Source organism: Rhagoletis zephyria, unplaced genomic scaffold (assembly GCF_001687245.7).
Source record: "Rhagoletis zephyria isolate East Lansing unplaced genomic scaffold, Rhagoletis_zephyria_1.1 Rzeph_scaffold_00516, whole genome shotgun sequence".
NCBI classification, from domain to species: Eukaryota; Metazoa; Arthropoda; class Insecta; order Diptera; family Tephritidae; genus Rhagoletis; species Rhagoletis zephyria.
Window position 1 is genome coordinate 148,676 of NW_016157600.1, and position 22,426 is coordinate 171,101.

At 37.1% G+C, this 22,426-nt stretch overlaps 2 protein-coding genes across 2 annotated transcripts in view; one reads left to right on the plus strand and one right to left on the minus strand.

Annotated features, from left to right (window-relative positions):
- LOC108360086 (P17/29C-like protein DDB_G0287399) overlaps nt 1–22,426 on the minus strand; it is a gene marked incomplete at its 3' end in the record, with an annotated part of 162,952 nt that overhangs the window by 98,561 nt on the left and 41,965 nt on the right. The window lies entirely within an intron of this gene.
- On the plus strand, nt 9,000–9,959 carry LOC108360087 (uncharacterized). The gene is made up of 2 exons (XM_017612247.1): nt 9,000–9,032; nt 9,112–9,959. Exon 2 carries the CDS (start codon nt 9,285–9,287, stop codon nt 9,957–9,959), a length of 675 nt encoding a protein of 224 aa, XP_017467736.1. The 5' UTR covers nt 9,000–9,032; nt 9,112–9,284.

Sequence of the window (22,426 nt, forward strand, 5' to 3'; positions counted from 1 at the left end):
GTTGGTTGAATAAGGAAAATGAATTAGCAACAAGAGTTTACGGGATGTACATAGCTCAGTGGTTAACGCTTCTGACTTTGAACATCGATTACGCAGGTTCGATCCCTGCTGAAGTCTGGCNTGGTACAAAGCTCAATAAAAATATTAAAGATATTCTTTATTGTTTTGATAATTTTTCTTAAATTCGAGAAAATGATTCCGAATATTGTACCATTTGTTACATTTTCCAAACTATATATTATACGTATTTACCACGAATAATAATAAAGAATTCACATAATGGAACTCCGCTGCTGGTACCTTCCTTTTATCTCTCTGTATTTCAGTGTCCGCAACTGTATTCATGAAATCAGACATAAGAAAACGTCAAATATTTAAAAATGTGAACGTCAAACATATCTCGTTGTAGCAATGGAGACGGTTGTGATTTAGCAACTGGATTTATTAAATCTTGATAGGTAAATCTTACAATGGAGCCATAGTATAACCGACTTAAAAAAAAACGGTTTTTTTTATGATACCGCATAACTTCGGGCCATCTTAATCGATTTCTTTAATTATTTTTTTTTTTAAGGAGAGGTGGTACCTCAGAGTGGTCCCATAACATACGGTACTCTTACATTTTTATATGAGAACTAGCAAATACCCGGCGTGCTTCACTGCGCCTTAAAAGTATTTTTGTGCTGTTTGATACCCGTACTACAACATTTCGTTTATTTTATCAATTTATTTGAATTAAATTTTTCAAACAGGGGGCAACCCTCCTCAAAAATATTTTCGGCAGTAAACTTTCCTAATTAGTTTGTTTGATAGTTATGTTAAAATATTCAGTTTATCTTACCAATTAAATTAATCTAAAATTTTCCAACAGGTGGCAACCCTCAACAAAAATATTTTAGACTTAAGACGGTTTTGTTTTTGGTTTAAAAATTACTTGCAAAAATATTTTAGACCTACGGAAAGTTTTTTTTTTGTGACGGTCTAATGTACACATAAGTACATAAATGTAGATATTTCCATAAATTTTACCAGCAAAATGTTCGTAAGTAGTTATCTCTTATGAGCACATATGTGGGTCTACATATTTCTATTTATATGTATCTTCTCACATATGTATATGTAGATTTGTACATATGTAAATGTATATATATAATGTATCTACATACGTATGTCTCTAACTCTCACGCCACTGCGTATTGGTCCAACAAGGATTAGGCAAAGACGTTGAAAATGTGTTAAATCCTTATACCCGAAGACGACTTGCTGTGCGTGCTGAGCAGATAAGCAGAAAGGTCAGAAGATATACGGGGAAGTGGTAGGTGAGTAGACAAGCAAACGGAAGAAGAGTGCGTAAGGACAGTAAGAGTAAATTACGTGTGTCATAAAAAGAAATTTAATGTATTTCCCTCATACACACACACACACACACACACATGCAAAGCCCTAAACTTGACGCGTTATCCATGCGTATGTATGTATGTACATCTGCCCATCAAAGTAGCAGCGACTTCTTCACACGAAAGGACTTACTAGAGCATGAAGAATGAAGTATACAAACATATGTACATACATATGTTGTCAAAGAACCAAAGGTGACAAAGCTGAGTTAGAGCAGTAAGGGGACTCAGAGAAATATATGTACTTATGTATGAGTTGTGGGGTAGAAAATATGGATACGAATTTGCATGTGTGTAACACGTAAAGCAGTAAGCTGAATGGCTGGTCAGCGGGGATGCCATTTTTTCCAGCAGAACAGGCGTGATACCTGGTGAGGAGCTAAAACGTAATTTACCTTAGCAGTTGGGTAGGTAATAAAGTACAGTCAGCCAAATGCATACATATATATGTATGTGTTTGTGCCTATTAGAAATGTATGACACAGATTTGACTTTACGATTTACAAAGCGGCATGCAAAGATTAAAGCGGTAAGTTATTTCACTAAGCAAAATACGATTTTCTCAGAAAAATCGTAAAATTTCGTGCATTTTATTGCTACCACCAAAAAATTGGCCATAGTGAAACTGTTTACCGGATACCTTGTAAAGCTTCGTTTACCTGAAAAACTTTATACTTAAAATTCTTCTTAGTAAATAACCCTAGATGATAGAAATATTTTAGCTATGAAGTAAAGTTTACTTTAAATAAAAGAAGAAAATAATGGTGATTTCGTTTCTACCAAAAAGTCATATATGTAATAATTCTATATTGATAGTAAGCTAACATCTCAATGTGTAAGCATTCCGAAATCAAAGCGAGACAGTCTAGTACTGTTTTTGTCAATGTATTGTGTGCTTGAGTGCCGGTTTTGTAAATGTGTCGTGTACATGTTTATTTATAAAGGTATGCGTTCCTTTTCTTTCGTACGTGTTTATTGATATATCTGTACTGTAGTGTTTTCGGACGGTACTAGCTCTTACTGCCAATATAGGAGTATTACATATATGCAAAAAATGTCGCCTTTTGATTGCCCATTTCTCTTTTGGTTTTCGATTCTAAATTAAAGGCAAAGGGTGAGAAAATTTTGTGTTCATTTCTTAAAATGCCACACTCGTGTTAGGCAAAAAAGGCACCTTTTCTGCCCTTTGAAGCTTTGTCAGGGGAGATGGTTGCCCATGGAAATCAGATGGTTGCTTAAAACGATAATATGATGAAATGCGTGAACTGAATAAGAACTAGAAGGCAAAAACATGCTTTTTCAAAGGGTTGAGTGTAACATTAAACACATTTTGCACCGGGCAAGGGCAACATTTGGTAGAAACGTTTTTTGGTAGAAACGAAATCACCATAAGTTACCAATATCCATGCGAGCATTTTTATATGTACTTTAACAAAGCAACTTCTCATGTGTTTTAGGCCAAGGCTTATGCCACCACACACTTATAAACTAAAATATAGTAATAACTCTATCTAATGTAATCATGTATGTATATCATGTGCGTCGTGTCTAGATAAAGTGAACGCCCGATATAGTGAACACCTCAATCCAAATCCAGACATCACCCAAATTTCTATATGGAGTACAAGAGTGCTGGAATAAATAACTAGTGAACATTTTCGAACCTGCAAACACTGAAAAAAATTTTAGAATGCACTCCAAGCAGAAAGCAACAAAATATAAAAAAAAAAAAAAGTATTATTTGACTTAAGCGCCAGCGTTTGATTTCTTTGTTGTGATTAATGTTTTGCGGTATTTTTTTGTGTAAAACCTCCGGCTGTTTATCTCAACTTAAATCTCATTTTTTAATTCGAATTGAAAGTGCCAACTCAGAGCGAGTATTATGGCAATTGCAGTAAAAATATAGAGAAGTTAATGATACATAGCGCTTAATGAAGTTGTTAGACTGGAGGTAATTTTTAAGACCTTTGTTTTCGTCTGCCTTTTCATCAGTTTGTTACCTTATTTATTTCAGGAAAAATGCACTCAAACAAATAAATATTATAAAATTAAATGCAATTAATGACGACGAACCCATAAATTTTGAGAAAGATGATGAGGATATTGCAAAATCTGATGCTGACGACCAAGGCGAAATATGGATCTCAAATCCTGTAACGACTACCGAAGTTATTGAAAGTACTGATTACTCTGGCAATAAACATACATACATATCTGTATTTTTATTCTATCCAATTCCAATCCAATCCAATTATCCAATTTTTATTTATTCCAATGTTCTCTTGCCGATATTTACGTACACATATGTGCATTTTTGGCAAATAAAACTAGTTTTGAAACAAAAGTGTTAACCTTTATATAATGACCAGCCTGGATACCGTGAACAGATCTTACAATAATTTTTTCAATATACTTAGACCGGACTGTATATGTAGATTTCTAAAAGGGTTATGCTAGAGAAAATTTGCACACCCAAAGGGCCGCATAAATATTTGTACACCTAGCATGTGTTTGTATTCACAAATATTTTTAAATGGACAGACAATCTGTGTCGTGCCTTTTTGTTGGAATTGGAACCCAAACAACCACACACAACCATAGCTTTCAATGCGTATCGTGTTTTCGATTCAATGCTTCATCAATCGAGCAATTTGTTATTCTTTTTCACAATAACATCCAAGCAATCAATTTGTTTTTATTGAATTTTCCGATTTTTACGCCAATTCGAGCCGATTGAATAGATGGATGGATGAGTCAACAGAAACATATCTAAATATTTATGTATATGTATGTATACCCGTATACATATATGTATACCACATACAATCATATCTAATACAGAAGTTTACCGTTAAATATATGTGCGTGCCTGCGTGTGTACAGTACTAGATTTGAGAAAAGGGTGAGACTTTCATGAAGTCATTCAATCGTCCGCATGCGACATTTCTTCACGTACATATGTATGTATACATATTTGTCCTTCGTTCGTTTTTCTGCAATTCATTCAAACTTTCTGAGCCTCAATACGTGTGATGTCCGGCGATGTGTTGCATACATACATACATATGTACATATGTTAAAGTGCCAATGCGAACATTTTACAAAAGCAAACAAATCTACGTGTGCCCTGTATACAAATAACCTATCAGAGTGCTGTCATTTCTGTCCACTTTCAGTTTGAGTATGTGTATGTTTCTCCTTGTATCGGCTGTCGACCGTTTTCCTTGTTTATTTCTTTTCACTGTTTGTGTTGTTGTTTGTTTGATGCATGACAAATGGTTAATCATACGTTGCGTAGTACACATTCCGTTTTGTCACTTGTCAAGCTACATATTTTTCCTACTCATGTTCTGTGCACAAGCAAAAATGTGCGCGCTCACGTATCTGAAGAATGGTTAAGCTTTCACTTTTTAAGTTTAAAATGAGCACTGAGTAGATTGTTTGTAATTGAAAAATAGCAATTACGCAATTGACTGTATATGTATTTGTGTAACATACTTGCATAAATTTGTTTGTACATAAATGTTTACACATACATATTTGCCGCTCAATAGATAGATAACCAAAAAAGAGACTAAGGAAATAAGAGCAGTGAATTCTCGCTCCCCTTAGCAATTGTGATGACATTTCCATTTCAATTTCATTCCAATAAATGCTTGCAATTTCATTCACTTTCATTGATTGTCGTTCTTTGTGGTTATGGAAATTTGCACGTAAATGAAAATTAACTCAAATTGATTTGGAATAAAGAGAAATAGTGCTTTCACGGAGAGAAAATGATTTTACTTACTTATTCTTTATACCAAAATAGAAAATTCATTTCCTTTTCTCACTATGATGCATAATACATACCTAGATAAAGGAAAGAAGCGGGAAATGATGAACAGACAGAACATGTTTTTTCGTATGACGCACTATGGAAATCTCTGCGGCAAAAACGTCGCAAAAATGCTAAATTTCGTGAAAGCGTTCTAATATATGTACGTATCTAAGCAATATAAAATTTTCCATAGATTAAGAAAATATAACTTTTATTAAACAGGAACTAGTAGCTATGGAGTGCACTGGGTTAAAGTCATTGTGCGTAGTGCTGGGTACGCAGTTGAAGTTGCACGACTATATCTACACAATCCCAACCCTTACGTCGCATTGTTCGCGCACTGTGGGCAATGGGAGCAACCCATGCGCGAGATGCTGTAACCTATGCGAGTGGAGACTCGGGTCTCGGCAAAAAGAGAGGGAGTTTCAGTAGGGCCACTCCTTCTTATTCGGTTTAAGAGCGCACTGAATTCTCTAGTGTCTCGTAAGCGTCTCACTATATAAACGTATATTCCGAGGCGAATCCACCCCCGTCCCAGCAATGGGTTGCGCGCTGTGTTTGGGATCCGACACCTAAAAATAGGCTCCAATGAAAATGAGACACAAAGCCTCGGCTGAGAAGTCCCCTTCTGACGACGACCATGGCAAACGTTTAAAGGACTGCGATTTGATGGCATGCGCGTGGCATTCATGGCTGGTTGATGTCCTCGTAAAGAAAAGAGCTGACATCTTCGCCATCCAAGAAACGCTTGGGGATTTTGGACATCTACTACAGCTGTCATGTAAAGCAGCGCAAATTCGGTATTGCATTTGTGGTGGGAGAGATAATCAGTCGCCTAAAAGTGAAATTCTTCAACATCTCGCTAATCTCATAGTAATCCCATGTCCAGACGGAAGAGAGGGACGAGGGGTCCAAAGATATCTCCTATGAACGCAGACTCTGCCATGATATCAATTTCAGGGTGGGCAATGAAGGGATCTTTGGAACAACCGTCGACAAATTCATCCTCCACGACGAAACGTTCGACAACGGACTGAGGCTGAACGACTTGGCCGAGCCCGGAACATGTTAGTATGCAGTAATAGGTTTGAGCATAAAAATATCGATAAAGCTACATGGCTGCATCCAGGTCGAGAAATGAGAAGTAAAATCGATCATATTGAGATAGACGGAAGGCACGCTTCAAATGTTTTGGACGTACGTACACTTCGAGGCCCAAACATCGACTCGGACCACTATCTTGTTGCAGCCAAGATACACATCCGCCTATGTCCAGCAAGAAATGCGTGCCCAACAAAGCAAGAAAAGCTTACAGTCAAAAAGCTGTAGTCACAATAGACGGCCAATGCTTTCCCAACTCGATTCTCGCACCTACTCTAAGAGAGCACTCTTCAACAAACTGACATATGGGCATTCCCATGGTGGCGCACGTGACAGTCGTACGATTTCAATGTGATATAAAAAAGGAATAAGATTTGTTTTCTTGAACTTTTTTTGGGCCATTGTATAGCACATAACCAGCTCTATACTTAACCAAAAAATGAAATCAATCGAACTGCTTGGTTTTGAAATATAAGCATTTAAAGAGAGTGTAGTTACGTGACAAAAAATGGAAGTTGATTATTTCTTTTCTTACAAAATCGCAAAACTCTGCGAATTGTGGATGGCTATTTTCATGAAACTTATTTTAATATGATTTGGAGCAATTCTAGTTGTTTTTAGAGTTTTTTGAATTAATGCAAATTGTTTCAATTCTCTTTTACAACCCCAAGTGTGAAACGTGACGTGACGTGGCGTCACGTGACATAAATTTCCATCGTTATATTTTTGTTAATATTGCTTTTAAATGAATTTTTAACGCAAATAAAACATGTATTTTATGTAGAATATACTTTATATTTTGACTTCAGCGCCAATTCAGGGTCAATTTATTAGAAATCTATGATTTAGTATGTTCCAACCACATACGCCAAAATCGCACCAAATCGGACCATAAATACGGTTTTTCGAAATATCGCGACCTTGGCACCACCTAGGAAGATCATTTTATGCAAACATGATTCTACTTACATAGCCAGTATATATTTTAAAAAGCAGACAAATCGGCCCGTAAAACTTATAAAACTTTTATTTTTTTGTCGTGGTGGACCTTCCGCTGGAAACACCCATATGCGAGCAGTGGAACCACATTTCCTGTTTATTAAGTACCGCCGCCGAAGAAGTAGTCGGATTTCAGCGAGCCCGAAATGACCACTGGTACGACGAGGAGTGTCAAGAAGCTGCAGTGAAAAAAAATTCCGCCTACAGAGCCAAGCTGTGATCGGGCGCAACGCGAGCTATGTGGTACCGCTATAGGGAAATGAAAAGTGAAGCGAACTGTACTTGCCATAATAAGAATAGAGAGGCCGAAATACGTGGGTGCAAAGAGCTTAAATGCTGGCCGACAGGAACGCTCGAAAACTCTCTGCCTTTTTCTAGTTGGATAAAGAACCAAAGCTCTTGGTTCTGGGGCCAACGAAGACAATAAAAATCATCGAAAAATTTGTAAGCGCATTCGAGAAAGTAGAGAATTTCGTTTACTGGGGAACCAAAATTAACACGATGAACTGAATGAGCTTTAAAACGACATGGACATGGTGCAGCGAATTGAAATTCAGCGGCTCCGCTAGCTTGGTCATGGCATTCGAATGGACACCAACGCTGTAGCTCTGAAAGTATTCAGATCGGAGCCTGCTGAAGAAGGGGAAGGACTTAACTTCACTTGGAATTTCATATTTCATAGGAGTAGTTTAGGAGGCAGAGCCGATGAAAATTCTCGTTCTGAACGCCACTTTTTTTTTTTGAATTTGTTAATAAATCTAAATCATTTGGTTACGAACTATCAAAATTTAATTTGGAAAAATCTTTATAGCTACGATAGTTTTTGTATAATTGAGTTCAGGAATAGCTCATTTTAAAGAAAAAATATATATTTATATTTGATTTAAAAAAAAAAGAATTATATATGGGTTTATAACATGTATTGGGTGTGATTTTTAACCAAAACCACCATAACCAACTGGGACTTTTCACGAGCTTTTTGGTTAACGGTGTCAATGGTTACTGTAGAGACCTGTAACGATGTCAGTGTGAATGTGAGAAACGACGATACTGGGGTAGCGAGTAGTTGTTAGTTCAGTTGTATACGGCGTGTGAGGTTGTCAAGTGGAATCTGAACGATCGCAAATAAATACACTTTTCCTGTGCAGTAGCATAATTATTATCTTATTATTTAATGCGAAAAGTAGAGCAAAGGGTAAGTTATTACAGTGGCGACGAGGATGGGATGGAGAGATGCCGAAAGTTAAAGTGAATGGCTTTGGAAAATTTCTTCTGCTAAGCACAGGTTGCGAGCACAAAGATGGCGGCCATTTTTCTTTGCAAACTTTCGGTGAAACTTGGTGAAAAGGGAAAATCCACTCGTTGTAGACGGAGTAACGAGTACATCCATGTTTCGTTTCAGATTAATTGGAAGTGACACATTAAATTGTGTTACCATTCAGAGTGTGCGTGAGCGAGTACGCTAGTGACTGCAAAAGTCTTACGAAATATTACAAGTACGGGCAAGTGCATTCAATTGTCACATGTACGAAAACTGTGAAGAATTCAGTATTGGGAAAATTATTTATACGTAGCGAGTGCGCGAGCGGCTGAAAAAGTCTTGCAAAACAAATTACACCACCGAGAGGCGCATTAAATTGGCATATGTGAACAATTCAGGGCTGTTGGAAATATTTATATAAATATCGAGGCAGCACATTTGATTGTGCAAATAAGTATGTATACACATATTTCAAATGTATAGAGCCATATAAACGTATACATGAAAGCGTAAGTAACTCATTTTGATTTCAGATTAAATAGCGAAGAAGTCAACAATTGTAGAACCGGGGGTGGCGAATTAAATTTTGCAAACGGGAACATAGAAATACGCTGAGGGTGACAAATTAAATTTTGACAACAACATCAGGCGTAATATCGGCATATACATTAAAAGCGCATACGCCAAAAACAAGTAATCCATCGAGATGGAAATCCGTCCATTCTTGTGCGAAAGTATTGACAAGGCACTCATAAGGTCAGAATGGGAAAAGTGGTTCCGATCATTTTCCCTATATCTTCAAGCCGAAGATATAAGTGATGCAGTAAAGATGAAAAATAAATTGTTGCACTTGGGCGGCCCACAGCTGCAAGAAGTAGCATTCAATATTCCCGGTGCTTTAGTCGAACAGAGCGAAGGCGTAAAGCCTTTTGACGTATTAGTAGCCAAACTCAATGAGTACTTCTCGCCGAAACGAAACTCCACTTTCGAGAGACATCTATTCAGAAATTTATCACCTATCGAGGGTGAAAACTTTAACAAATATTTGTTACGTCTCCGACATCAAGTGTCAAAGTGCGAGTTTGGCAACACGACAGAGGAAATAAATGAAATTTGCATTAAAGACAAAATCATAGACTCATGGGCCCCAGTCGAGCTAAAGAAAAAACTATTAGAGAAAGAGCAAAGTTTAAGTGAGATAGTGGACACCTGCCAAATCTATGAGCAGATTGCTAAACAATCCGTGTCAATGTTTCCCAAATCGGCAGAGGAGGCAGTAAATCGAGTTTATCGCACAGCGCGAAACATGAAAATGATGAGTGTGGAAGATGTGGCAAAAAGGGGCATCGTAGTAACGACTCGAAATGCCCGGCGAAGTTAGCGAAGTGCAATAAGTGTGGGTTAATGGGACATTTTGCCAGGAAATGCAAAACCAAGAAACGTAAAATTACTGGCAACGAACAAAGCTCGCCGAAGAAAAGACGATCAGAAACATACAAGGTGCGAAATGTTGAAATGGACGAAGAAGAGGAAGAAGTAAATTGTTTCAGAATTTTCAACAACTCATCTATGGACGAAAAACTGCTATGTGGTATCGGAGGCTGCACAATACCGATGATAATAGATTCGGGCACACGCCTGAATTTGCTGAGCGAAAACGACTGGGAAACGTTACGAGAAAATGCGGCAGTTTTATGGAACGAGAGAGAAAATTCATTAGCCCAATTCAAAGCCTATGCATCAGATAATGTTCTAAACGTGCTTCAAGTATTTGAAGCGCCGATTACAGTGAGTAAGAAGTCAGAGAAAATAGCAACTTTTTATGTTATCAAGAACGGGTGCCAATCATTACTGGGACGTGACACAGCTATGCAGATTGGAGTTTTAAAACTGGGTTTAGGTGTAAATCGTGTAGAGGTTGGGCAACCGTTTCCAAAGATGAAGGGGGTCCAAATAAAACTATCAATAGACCCTACAGTCAAACCTGTACAACAACCAATGCGTCGCGTACCTATTGCATTAGAGAAACAGCTGGGAGATAAGATTGACCAAATGCTTGCTTTAGACATCATCGAGCCGGTCTCGGGGCCCTCCTCGTGGATATCGCCGATAGTCATAGTGCATAAAGAAGGTGGAGAAATGAGGTTGTGCATTGACATGCGGCGGGCAAATCAAGCCGTACGGCGGGAAAACTATCCCCTTCCCACTTTTGACACTTTCATGACCAAGTTACAAGGCGCAAAGTTTTTTTCACAAATCGACCTTAAATGGGCATACCATCAACTTGAGCTGGATGAACCTAGCCGCTATATAACTACTTTTATTTCGCACAAGGGTCTATTCAGGTATAAGAGGTTAATGTTCGGAATAAATTCAGCTCCCGAAATCTTCCAACGGGTAATAGAAAAACTGCTATGTTCCTGTAATAATGCTTTTAATTATATAGACGATATTATCGTATTTGGTAAAACTGAACAAGAACATGACGAAGCTGTAAAAAGGGTAATCGACGTTTTTAAAAATAACAATTTGCTGATGAACGAAAAGAAGTGCATTTGGAAGATACGAAAGTTAAAATTTTTGGGCCATCTTCTTTCTGACGAAGGTATAGCACCTGACCCCGACAAGATTGGAACAATCAAGGACTTCCGAGCTCCACAGTCAAAAGAAGAGGTGCGGAGTTTTCTGGGACGAGTGACATATGTGGGCAAGTTCGTTCCGGACCTCGCCGATACAACAGACCCATTGAGAAATTTAATAAAATTAAACTGCAAATTCAATTGGGGGCAGAGCGAACAGAAATCGTTTGACAAGTTGAAACAGGCCCTATCGAACATACCTAATCTTGCTTATTTTAACCCTCAGAAGAGAACGCGTGTCATAGCTGATGCAAGCCCAGTAGCTCTAGGGGCGGTACTTCTGCAAATTGATGATCAGGATGAGGCACAAATTATATCGTTCGCGAGTAAAAGCTTGTCGGACACGGAAAAGAGGTACTCGCAGACCGAGAAAGAGAGCCTAGCACTAGTATGGGCCGTGGAGCGATATTACTACTATCTGATGGGTCTGGAGTTCGAGTTGGTTACCGACCATAAACCCCTTGAAACCATTTTCAAACCCACGTCAAAACCTCCTGCCAGAATAGAGAGATGGCTCCTCAGGTTACAACCTTTTAAATTTAAAGTGATATATAAAGCCGGAAAAGAAAATATAGCGGACTCGGTGTCCAGACTATGCAAAATCCAGCAGACTGACTCATTTGATAAAAACTATAATCACGCAATTTTGCACATCATCGAAAATGCGACACCTTCGGCTATGAGCATTAGCGAGGTTGCANATATTAGTATTAATCGATTATTACTCTCGGTACCAAGAGGTAAAATTTTTAAAGAAAATCACGTCCGAAGCAATTATATCCATCTTACAAGAGGTGTTTAGTCGACTGGGCATACCAAACTCAATCAGAGCGGATAATGGCAGACAATTTACTAGCTCAGAGTTCAAAAGCTTCTGCGAAAATTACAACATCACTTTAATTACGACGCCCCCATATTGGCCCCAAGCGAACGGAGAAGTAGAAAACATGAACAAGTCACTGGTAAAGAGGTTGATAATAGCGCACAACAATAAAACCGACTACAAAAAAGACATTGAGAAGTTTACATTGATGTACAATGTTACACCCCATGGTACAACGGGATCGTCACCCACAGAGCTGATGTTCAATCGAATTATCCGCGACAAAATTCCTGGTATACAGGACTTAACCGACGACATGTTGGATTCAGCTGCCCGAGATTACGACATCATAAACAAGCACAAAGGGAAAGAGAAAGCGGACATGAAGCGAGGGGCTAAAGAAAGTGATATTGATGTTGGAGATAAGGTTTTATTGCGGAACGTGATATTCTCACACAAGCTTACTCCGACATTCGATCCGACAGAGTACTTGGTGAAAGAAAGGAACGGGAGTGAGGTGACTGTAACAGCTGGTGGAAAAACGTTTAGAAGAAATATTAGCCATATAAAAAAGCTACCAATATCTGGAACAGAAGTAGGTGGCGAACCTAATCCCCACATTTCCGAGGCATTGCAGCAGCCCGGAGTACCCCCATCAGATACTCGAGCTAGCGCGGATTCAGCTGTGGGAGCGGCAGTTGAATAACTGTGAGATCAACAAAAGACTGAAAAATAAGCGAGAGATGTAGAGACCTGTAACGATGTCAGTGTGAATGTGAGAAACGACGATACTGGGGTAGCGAGTAGTTGTTAGTTCAGTTGTATACGGCGTGTGAGGTTGTCAAGTGGAATCTGAACGATCGCAAATAAATACACTTTTCCTGTGCAGTAGCATAATTATTATCTTATTATTTAATGCGAAAAGTAGAGCAAAGGGTAAGTCATTACAGTTACCAACTTAATTTTAATTCCGTAAGGGCAGTGGGAGGCTTAGGCTTTTCAACGAACATGGGACTATAAGAGTCCGTTGAAAGTTGTCCCATTTATGATAGTTTTTTTTACCGAACATGCGGATTTTCCGTTTTTCAAACATAACTTCAAATTTTGAAATTCTGTTTGAGTCAAAATTATTTTTTAGACTCGCTCTACCACTTCTACTAAATAACATAGAAAGAACATGCAACCATTTTTTTTAGAACCGTGTTGTTTATTTTCAACTCATGAGTGCGTTTCAAGTTTCACAATTTCTCCTTGCAAATAAAAAGCTTCTTAAATTTCATAGCGGTTCAATTCAACCAAATATTCCATAAAGTTAATACATATAAAGAATCGTAACCAGTGGTTCGAATTCGAGGCCTGTTAAAGCCAGTTGCTACTTACTTTCAAGTAAAAATATGCACATGAAATTAAAAGGTTTCACTTATAAATATATATCGGATATTGCAGCAACGAAAGCGTTTCCGTTACCAAGTTTTACTTTGTTACTTTTTTAATACATTCCTTTTTTCAAGCTATTGTTATTGTAATGTATTTCCGATCGGCAGTAACTGATAGTTGAGGGCACAACAAAAAAATAGTACTCATATAGATAGTACATCGAACACATAAACTCTACGACAGCGGAATCAATGGAGAGCACAGCAAACAGCGCACAACCATGCAGGCAGACAAACATGCAACAAAAAGCCAGAATGGATGGCAATTGGACTGCCGTGAGTAAATCCCTTGGATTTCTTGCCATATCACAGATTTGCTGCGGCTGTAGGTACTGTGTGTATGTACAAACACATATTGCTAACTTGGAGCGAAAAGTTGCTAAGTCAAATTTTACAAATTTTATAGGAGAGCTGCCAGTAGCCATTTTATTCAAGAATTTTGCGAAACCTTTAATACAGCATTTAGCGTGTTTAAAGCAAAGCAAAAAAAGCCTCAATACGAACCAAAAAAAATTCGATGCTAGTTAAGGCATTTTATTATTTTGGCCTTATCGGATTTTCTCTGCTTCTGCTGGACTTAGCAAATTTGCCTTTTATTCAATATAAACGGGAAAAATAAAACAAGCACCCTAATCCTTTTGAAAACGATGCGTTTTAAATTTTCCTTGGTATATCAAAATATGAATTTTCGAAAAAGTAGACTTAGCAACTGTTCACTCTAAGCTAGCGACATATCGAGTCCTAGCCGCCAAAAAGACGTAAGCGACATTTTTTTTCAAAATTTTATTTTTGATGCAGAAGTTTATCAAGTTTATCTAACTAAACTTTTCTGCACCAAAAATAAAATTTTGAAAAAATGTCGTTTCGTCTTTTGGCGGTTAGGGCTCGATATATGTACAGATGTGTGTATTTATGCATGCGGACATAAAAGTGTATGTATGTATACATGCAACAAATACAAGTATGTGGGTAAGTCGCAAATGAAAAGGTAGGTACGTTGTAGCAGAACAACATCCTTGTTAACTTACTATCTGTAGGTGGGTGGTGTACAGCGCTACCAGCTGGGATTACTCGAACGTACCCGCGTATAGCCTGAAATCAATGAAACCGGGTATAAAAAATCAGTTTTAAATTCAATGTTTTCCTCATGTATGGTAGGAAGGTTTATATAAATGCACACATATAGTGCTTCTCATAACAATACGACACCCACATATTGATATGTTCTTAATAAGAAGTGTGAAATTTTGATGAAACTTTGTTGATTTTTTTGAATGTTTTGTACAATGATTGAAACTTGACTCTCTATGCTTATTTTTACTTATAGAATGAACTATATTTTTATAAATGGCGGCCGCAGTGGTGTAGTGGTTAGCAGTGCGCGCTAGCATTCCGTAGGGCCTGGTCATCAAAAAAAAAAAAAAGTTGTTTTCTAATAGCAGTCACCCCGCGATAGGCAAAGGCAAACATCCGAGTGTAAATACAATTATCGTTCGGAGTCGACGTAAAAATATAGGTATTTCCCCTTTGTGTGCCAACATAAATGCGCACGCCACAAATCGAAGGAGAAGCTCGGCCAAACACTAAGATATGTGTCAGCGCCAACTTATTATTATTATTATATTTTTTATAAAAATAAATAATTAAAACTAAATAATGAAAAAATTGTCAATGTGTGAGTGTGATATAATTAGGAAAAGCACTATGCATTTGTTCACTCATGCACAGCCTTTACGACTCTTTTACGTTAAAAATTAAATTTTTACATTTCACAGAGTGAAGCAGTACCAGCATTTTATAACATTTTAAAGAAGAGCGTGCCAAAAATTAATTGTATATAAACGTTGCGATCTTGAATTGAAATGTAAAGTGCTCTGTTGTCGAGCAAAAAATGCGCAATATGCGCAGATGTTTACCTGGAATATAATATACCATTAATAGGCAGTCGAGCTGTGAGTCTACTAGCATGCCTATCCTTATCTGTGACAGTGAGAACAATGAGGTGATGAGGTGCTCTTGGACTGTTCGAGTGAAAAATTCTGTGGAAAATTTACCGTCTTTGCGCATTGACGATGTCGAATACCACGAATGGAAACAACCACACTAGCTCTGAAAGTATATAACGTAGAGGAGCAAGAGATAGACCTCCTCTGTGATGGAAAAACCATGTTGAGAAAAACTTGACTCAATTTGCCATTTTTATTGACGTGCATATAATACAAACGACTGCCATGGTAGTTATAGGGTAAACTTGGAAGATCAGAATTGTGGAAATGGCACGCTCACAGGTCTGTTGTTTAGGCTTATGATACTAGTAAAGTAATTTCATCTGAGCATGCCGGCTACATCTTCCTTATGCGCAAATTTTCTTATATGCTAAATCGTCGCTAGTAGCGACTCGCTACCCATTACTCGGTACCCAATATTTGAAAAAACTTTCGGTACCCAATACTTCCTTTTCGGTACCCTATAATAATTGTTTATCAATACTTGAAATAATAATAATTGTTTATCAATACTTAAATACTTAAAAGAATCTACGAAGCACATCACTAGTAAGCTGGCATTACGCTTTCTAAATTCGAATTGAAAATGTCCTACAAACAATTCGCCTTGTTTTAGCCTCTTTTGGACGCGGACATGTTCTTCTCAATTTTATACGCAGACAACCGTTGTACACTACATTCTTAGTTTTAGTGAATTCTAGGTTTCTCTTCTTACTATAGAAAGTAAATATTTTCCAGGATTGGCCAACTGCAATAAAAGTAAACATTGGTTGCTTTGCCAGGTCTAAAACCACGACCATTTGATGTATTGTGGAACGATTTTCTGCCATCCCTTGCCAAATTTGGTTTGGACACAAACGGGTTTCGGCGTTGTATCAGTATAATTTTCAGTTCTCCAACTATTTAGTTCATCGAGGCCTTTTAGTCCTTTCCACAATATGGTTGACAGGAATCCATACGCATTGGTAAGGAGGCGGATTCCTCGTTGATTGGTGCGAAGTGCAGAGTCTACTTTCTCTGGATTGGACAGAGCACATATACGGATATTTTAATCCTCGTACATATCGTCTCACTAGAGACCAATAAAGGCGCGGTACTATTTTGACGTCGAAAAAAGACGCGTAAAAAAATTTGACGCAGAAAGGCGCTTAAGAAAAACTTTGGCGAAGAAAGACGCATAGGCATAGATTTATACCTGGCCAAGGACTTCCACTTCAGCATCATTCCCCAAGCATTTTTTGGGGAATTTACATACTGTTAAACCCGCAAACATAGTTGACCGCGAAAATAAGTTTACGCATTGTTCTTTGCCGACAACTATATTAAGAGTCTAATGTAGAGTAAGATGATATATATATTCACAGGTTCAAGTTACGTTTAACAGCTGGCCGATGCGCCTGACCAGCTCTTCTCCGTCAGATTTAAATCTCAGCAGGTATATCTCAGCCGCTTTATTTTTGTCCTCGCCTCGCCTTGCTCCATTGGTTCAAAATCAGGCTTGTTTCGATTCGAGTATCTACATCCTCTTCAAACATGGCACTGGTTTCGCTATTCAAAAGCTTTTAACCGTCTCCCACCAGTTTTTCATTTTCTTTTCTGCAGGATTCAGCCTCATTTAATTACTGTCTTATGTATTTCTGAAGGAATTTTCTCCTCGCGACTGTTACCATCTTCATGCTCACGGATTTCTATTTATTTTTTCTTGCTTGGAAAGTACGACCCTCTTCCTTCCTTTACTACTTGTGTCGTGCAATTTTCACGCTGTTGTCCATCTTCAGCAGGGTGGCTTTGAAGGCTGCCTCATTTTCCAAAGCAGCAGACATGGCATCCCAATCATAGCAATTGTTTCTGCGTAGATTCTAGTAACCAAGCATTTTTTCGGAATTTATTCAGCAGCAATACAAAATATTGGGATATGAAATCTTAACGGTGAGGTGTTGCCGGCAGTTTTTCGACATTGAACTTTCATCGCATGGCCTAGCGTGATCAATTTGGTTCTTATTTATTTGATCAGAAATCAACCAGGTCGCTTTGTGGATGTTTCGAGGCTGGAATCTGGTACAACATTCCAACTTGCTTCGCTGGCTGGGTCATTAAGTGCATACCTAAAAGAACGATCCATTGCACTCCCCTTAGGTAAAACTGTTTCGAATAAAAAATCAGATACTAGATATGTTTATAAAAAGGTTTACTAACAGATATATGTAGCTCATAAACGTGCTCATATTGAAGCAATATTTCTTAATGTATCGAAAATATGTAGACATATAGAAATTTAGTATCCCAAAATTACATAAATTCACTAAAATAATAAATGTTTGCAATATTATAGCACAATTTCTGCAGACACTTTTACAATTCGCTCAACCAACTTTTAATATGAATTAATTTATATATAAGTATGGACATACAGAAGTCCATAAGTACCTACAGTTAATAAGTCATGAAAAAAAAATTCGAATGTTGAGAGCCTATCAGCACGCTTCCGCTCAATTGCGTTACAGTGCATACATAAATTTTGTTATTTTTGTTATTTAAGTAATTATTTTTATTTTTTTTTAACACTTTATTGCGCTTTTATGCCTGCTTTGGTTTTTATCTTTTTTTGATTCGTCCTCATTTTATACCGAAATTGTAGGCGCATTAAATATGTATGTAAATAGTTTGCATAACGCATAAATAAAAAGCGAAAAAAATATGAAAATTAAGCTCATTGAGGTACGATTAAGGGCTTTTATATTGCGATATTTTGTAAAAATGGCAAGAGTCGGCAAAGTATAGAGTTTGCGTTTCAACTGAAGAGAATTTAAGTAGTTGTAAAACAAAAAAGTACAAGTATTAGCACTTGGATAGATAGAGGGCAAAGGAAGTTAGTTTAGAATAGTGTTAGGGAGAGTTAGGTAGAAAAGAGCAGGTGAAGTGTGGCCAAAAAGGACATTTGCGCCTAAAAAGGAGATTGTTTGTGAGATCGTTTGCTTAAAGGACGTGATAATAAAGAAATAATGAGTTTATTGCGCAGAAAATACCGTCAAGTATATATTTTAACATATGAAAAAAATTATAAATAAATACATTTTTTAATTTTACTCAATGGGTCTTATGAAAAAAAATTAGCATATGCTTTTTCCTAAAATTTCAGATCTTTTTCTTAAATTCATTTGAATATATCTAGTAAAAAGTTTGAAATTTTAGGAAAAAACAATTTCTTCGTATTTATTTTTCTCCATTTGCTTTTTGTCAAAGCACCCAGATAATAACGACAAAAAGATCACCTATCCTTCTCCTGCACTGTCCAATACAAAGCCATTGTGTTGAGGAACATATTAGCATGTGATTTAAGAAGAGAAATAGCCACTTTTGACTTGGTGGCTTTAGATACAACTTAGAATTTGACTTTGAAAATTATGTAGTAATCCAGGAGTATAAAATATGGGCTAAATACCCCGACTTCCATTCCTTCACTCTTTTTAGATCCGTCCGACATTTCAATCGTAGTGGCTGGATCGCTATATTTCTTGCCGTCTTGCTTTTTGTTGTAGAGTTTCAAGGAACGCAGTTGTCTGTTCCTCAACACAACGCTGTCAAAATGCTTTTGCCTAATGATTGCAAAGGCGAACGAAAGATATGAAAAGTGTTCCGCCGTCTCATTCTTTTGAAGACAGTAAGAGAAAATAAGGCTGTAATGTATGCCAGTAACAGCGTGAATACATGCAATTCACGTTCCCACAACAATCGAGTCTACGTAACCAGAACGACCCAGATTTATATTTGAACAAGGACTGTCACTCCAGCAACACTGCCCAAAAACTCTTTGGGGAGCTTGTATGCTCCTACAAAAACAACAACAATAATTAGGCATTTCACATTTAAGTAAATTGGCATTCCAATCTTGGGATCGGAAAAATGTTGGCTTTTGTTAAAATCCTAAAATAAGACCTACTGTACAATATTCCAGGAGCTAAGCAACAAACAACCAGAAATGTCATCGCCAATATAATGGGAGGATCATCGGTTACGAAAACATACATATATTGAACTATATTTTCAAAATAAAACACAAGAAAAATATATATTATTATCCATGGTTTGTGATAACAAATAACAGATTCTTCTGGGAAGCTTAGGTATATCTTATTCACTAGCAAATATTAAAATTTAAATAACAACAAAACTCACTGTAATATGTTGGGAAAAATTCTTGTTTAAGCTGTCAAGGTTACAGCCACTATTATATTAGTATAAATGTTCTTTTATATAAAAAAAAAAATAAAATAAAAAAAGATTCTTACTTTCAACTACACATCAGATTTTCATTTCATACTGAAGCTATACAAATTTCTCGTTGCCATATTTTTATTATCACGCACCATGCCAGACATTAATCTTCTAACACAACCGAGGTAAATTGTGCGGATTTTTAATACAAAGCATAAATGTGTGAAGGTGCAGACTAGTAATAACAAAATTGTGACAGCTGACAGAGGTGAAGATACTAAAACCTATCATAAATAATAATGAATGTCAATAAGGAATGTCATACTAATAAAAAAAGACGCATAAAAAACAGAAATTACATACATAAAAAGCAAAAGAAACTAAGTAATGAAACCATTGCATACCATGGCGTATACGCAAAGTCGGTTATGCACGTACTGACACCAAATACAAGTACATACATATGTATATACTACACTACAAAGCAAATGGAAATAGAGAAAGGATAAAAATCACATAGCGACATCACAAAAAAAAAATCAGTTATAATGCGGCAAGCCGCTTTTACTCGGCCACAAGGCCAGTCAGTTCTGCTGCTTTGAGGTTTGGTGTGTTCTAAATAACCGAGCAAAACTCGCGACAAATGACTCTGTTCTACTTATGCGTACGTGTAGATGCACCTACTATGTATGCATGTATATTTATGCGCATATGAAAAAAATGCGTGTGATCATTGGTACAAACATACATTCATATTCGGGCGTTCATGACCTACTCAGAACTCAATACTTTGCTCCAAATATGCTGCATAACAGAGAACATCGAGAAACAATGCAACAGCGGACGCGGAAGAAGCAAAAAGCTAGTCTCTCAAAAGGGTGTGGTACATAGAAATGTACATAAGTACTTATATATATACATGTCTAATGCACTAGTATTAACTTTTGCTCGGTTTGTCCTTGGCCTAAAAATGTTCGATGTTTTAGAAAAACTAAAAAAGGGACGTGAGTCACTAACCACATGTTTTGAATGAACAGCGAAATTTTTAAAGGGAAATCAGTTTTTGTATTTAAATATTAGTTTTCTTATGAGCTGTGCATAGAAATTTTTACAAAAGTATAATGACACCGAGATTTTCTAAATCTAACTCAAGAAGGGAGAGTGAAACTAATCTCAAATATTATACTTCAAAGTAATTGAAGCTTTCGTCCAGATAAGACTCAGAGTTGCCCCCTAATTTAAGTCAGTTTTTCGCTAAGTTTATATTCTGATACTATTTTGTGTTTTCTTGTTTCTTTTTTTGAATGGTCGTCTAATTTTTTGAAATTATTACAGCCAAAACTGACATGAGTGCCGATATCACTTTGCGCCGACTGTATTTTGGATGATAGAAGATACCCCTTTTTCGGATATGCAGCAAACCAAAGCATCAGTGTCTTTTACTTCTAAACTATAATTGCTGGAAAAGCGTAATTTGCGCACCTAAGTTTCAATTCACCATCTAACCGGGTTTGAGTACATTGCAAATTTCCAAAAATTATAGTTTAGAAATAAAAGAAACTCATGCTTTGTTTTGATGCATTTCCGAATAGCGCATACTCGTACTTCGTTTTCTCCAGACCCACTCGCTTTGCTTCTCTAAAGTTCGTGGTTGGTATACCATCCCCGTCTGTTTCGACTGGGTACTCAGGTTTATCTTCTGTAGTGGGTTCAGATGTGTTTTCTCCATACCTCTAGTACCGTGTGAACATTGGTCTTTAGGCCGGCGCCTTTGTTTCTATAAGAACCTGTCCTTATCTTTCAACCTACCTATATAGGTCACCTAACTATCCGACTACACTGTGCAATCACTTCAAGATAATTGCCTGGGGCCGAGTGATTTAAAACCAGGCTGAAAGACCTACTCCCATATAAATAGTGAACTATCCAAAACTGTTTGCATTTGCAGGTAAATTATTTTATGACATTTGAAATTTTTTACTTGAGTGTATTTAGAGGAAGTGGAAAAAAGGTAAAGATTTATATTGGAGCGATAAGAGCGTTTGGATACGCATAGTAGAAATTCAATAGTAAATTTTATGGAATACTTTAACCCCTTAGCTCACTCACCAAAGGGTCGTTTTGACCCCTTCTTTTGACAGTTGGAATAAAATTGCATTTGTTTGCCCCCCTGGGTATTCTCAGATACAATTTTTATACAAATAACGAAAAGTGAAACAAAAAAAAGTTCACACTGCTTAGAGTTCTTGAACGTGAAGGCAATTTTAGGAAGTTAGTAGAGTAAAACAGCTACAGTTGCATGCCCATAGTCCATCGCGGCACTGTTGTAACTAAATTTTTCTTCTGTTTCTACGCTCCAAAAAGTGTATGTAAAACTACTACTAAAAGTGTTAATTTTGCAACCATAATATGTGTAAATATACGTACGAGATGTTCAAGATTTGATGTTAAACATGAGGAGTTTAAAAGATACACATAAACCGACTAATTCTGGTTTTTTTTTGGCAAATTATTTGTAAATAACTTTTATCAAGATTTTTGTCAAGTAAAAGCTCACATCGCATTCTGCGTCAATATTTATAAAACAAAAAGCTCTACGATTTTCACAAGAAGGGAACTGATTTCCACATGAGTGGAACTGATTTCGTTGTCACATATGAAAAATAAGAATTCAAAAGCATAAGAGCTTTTGACTACCGTGGCCGAGTAGGTATAGATGTCGGCTATAA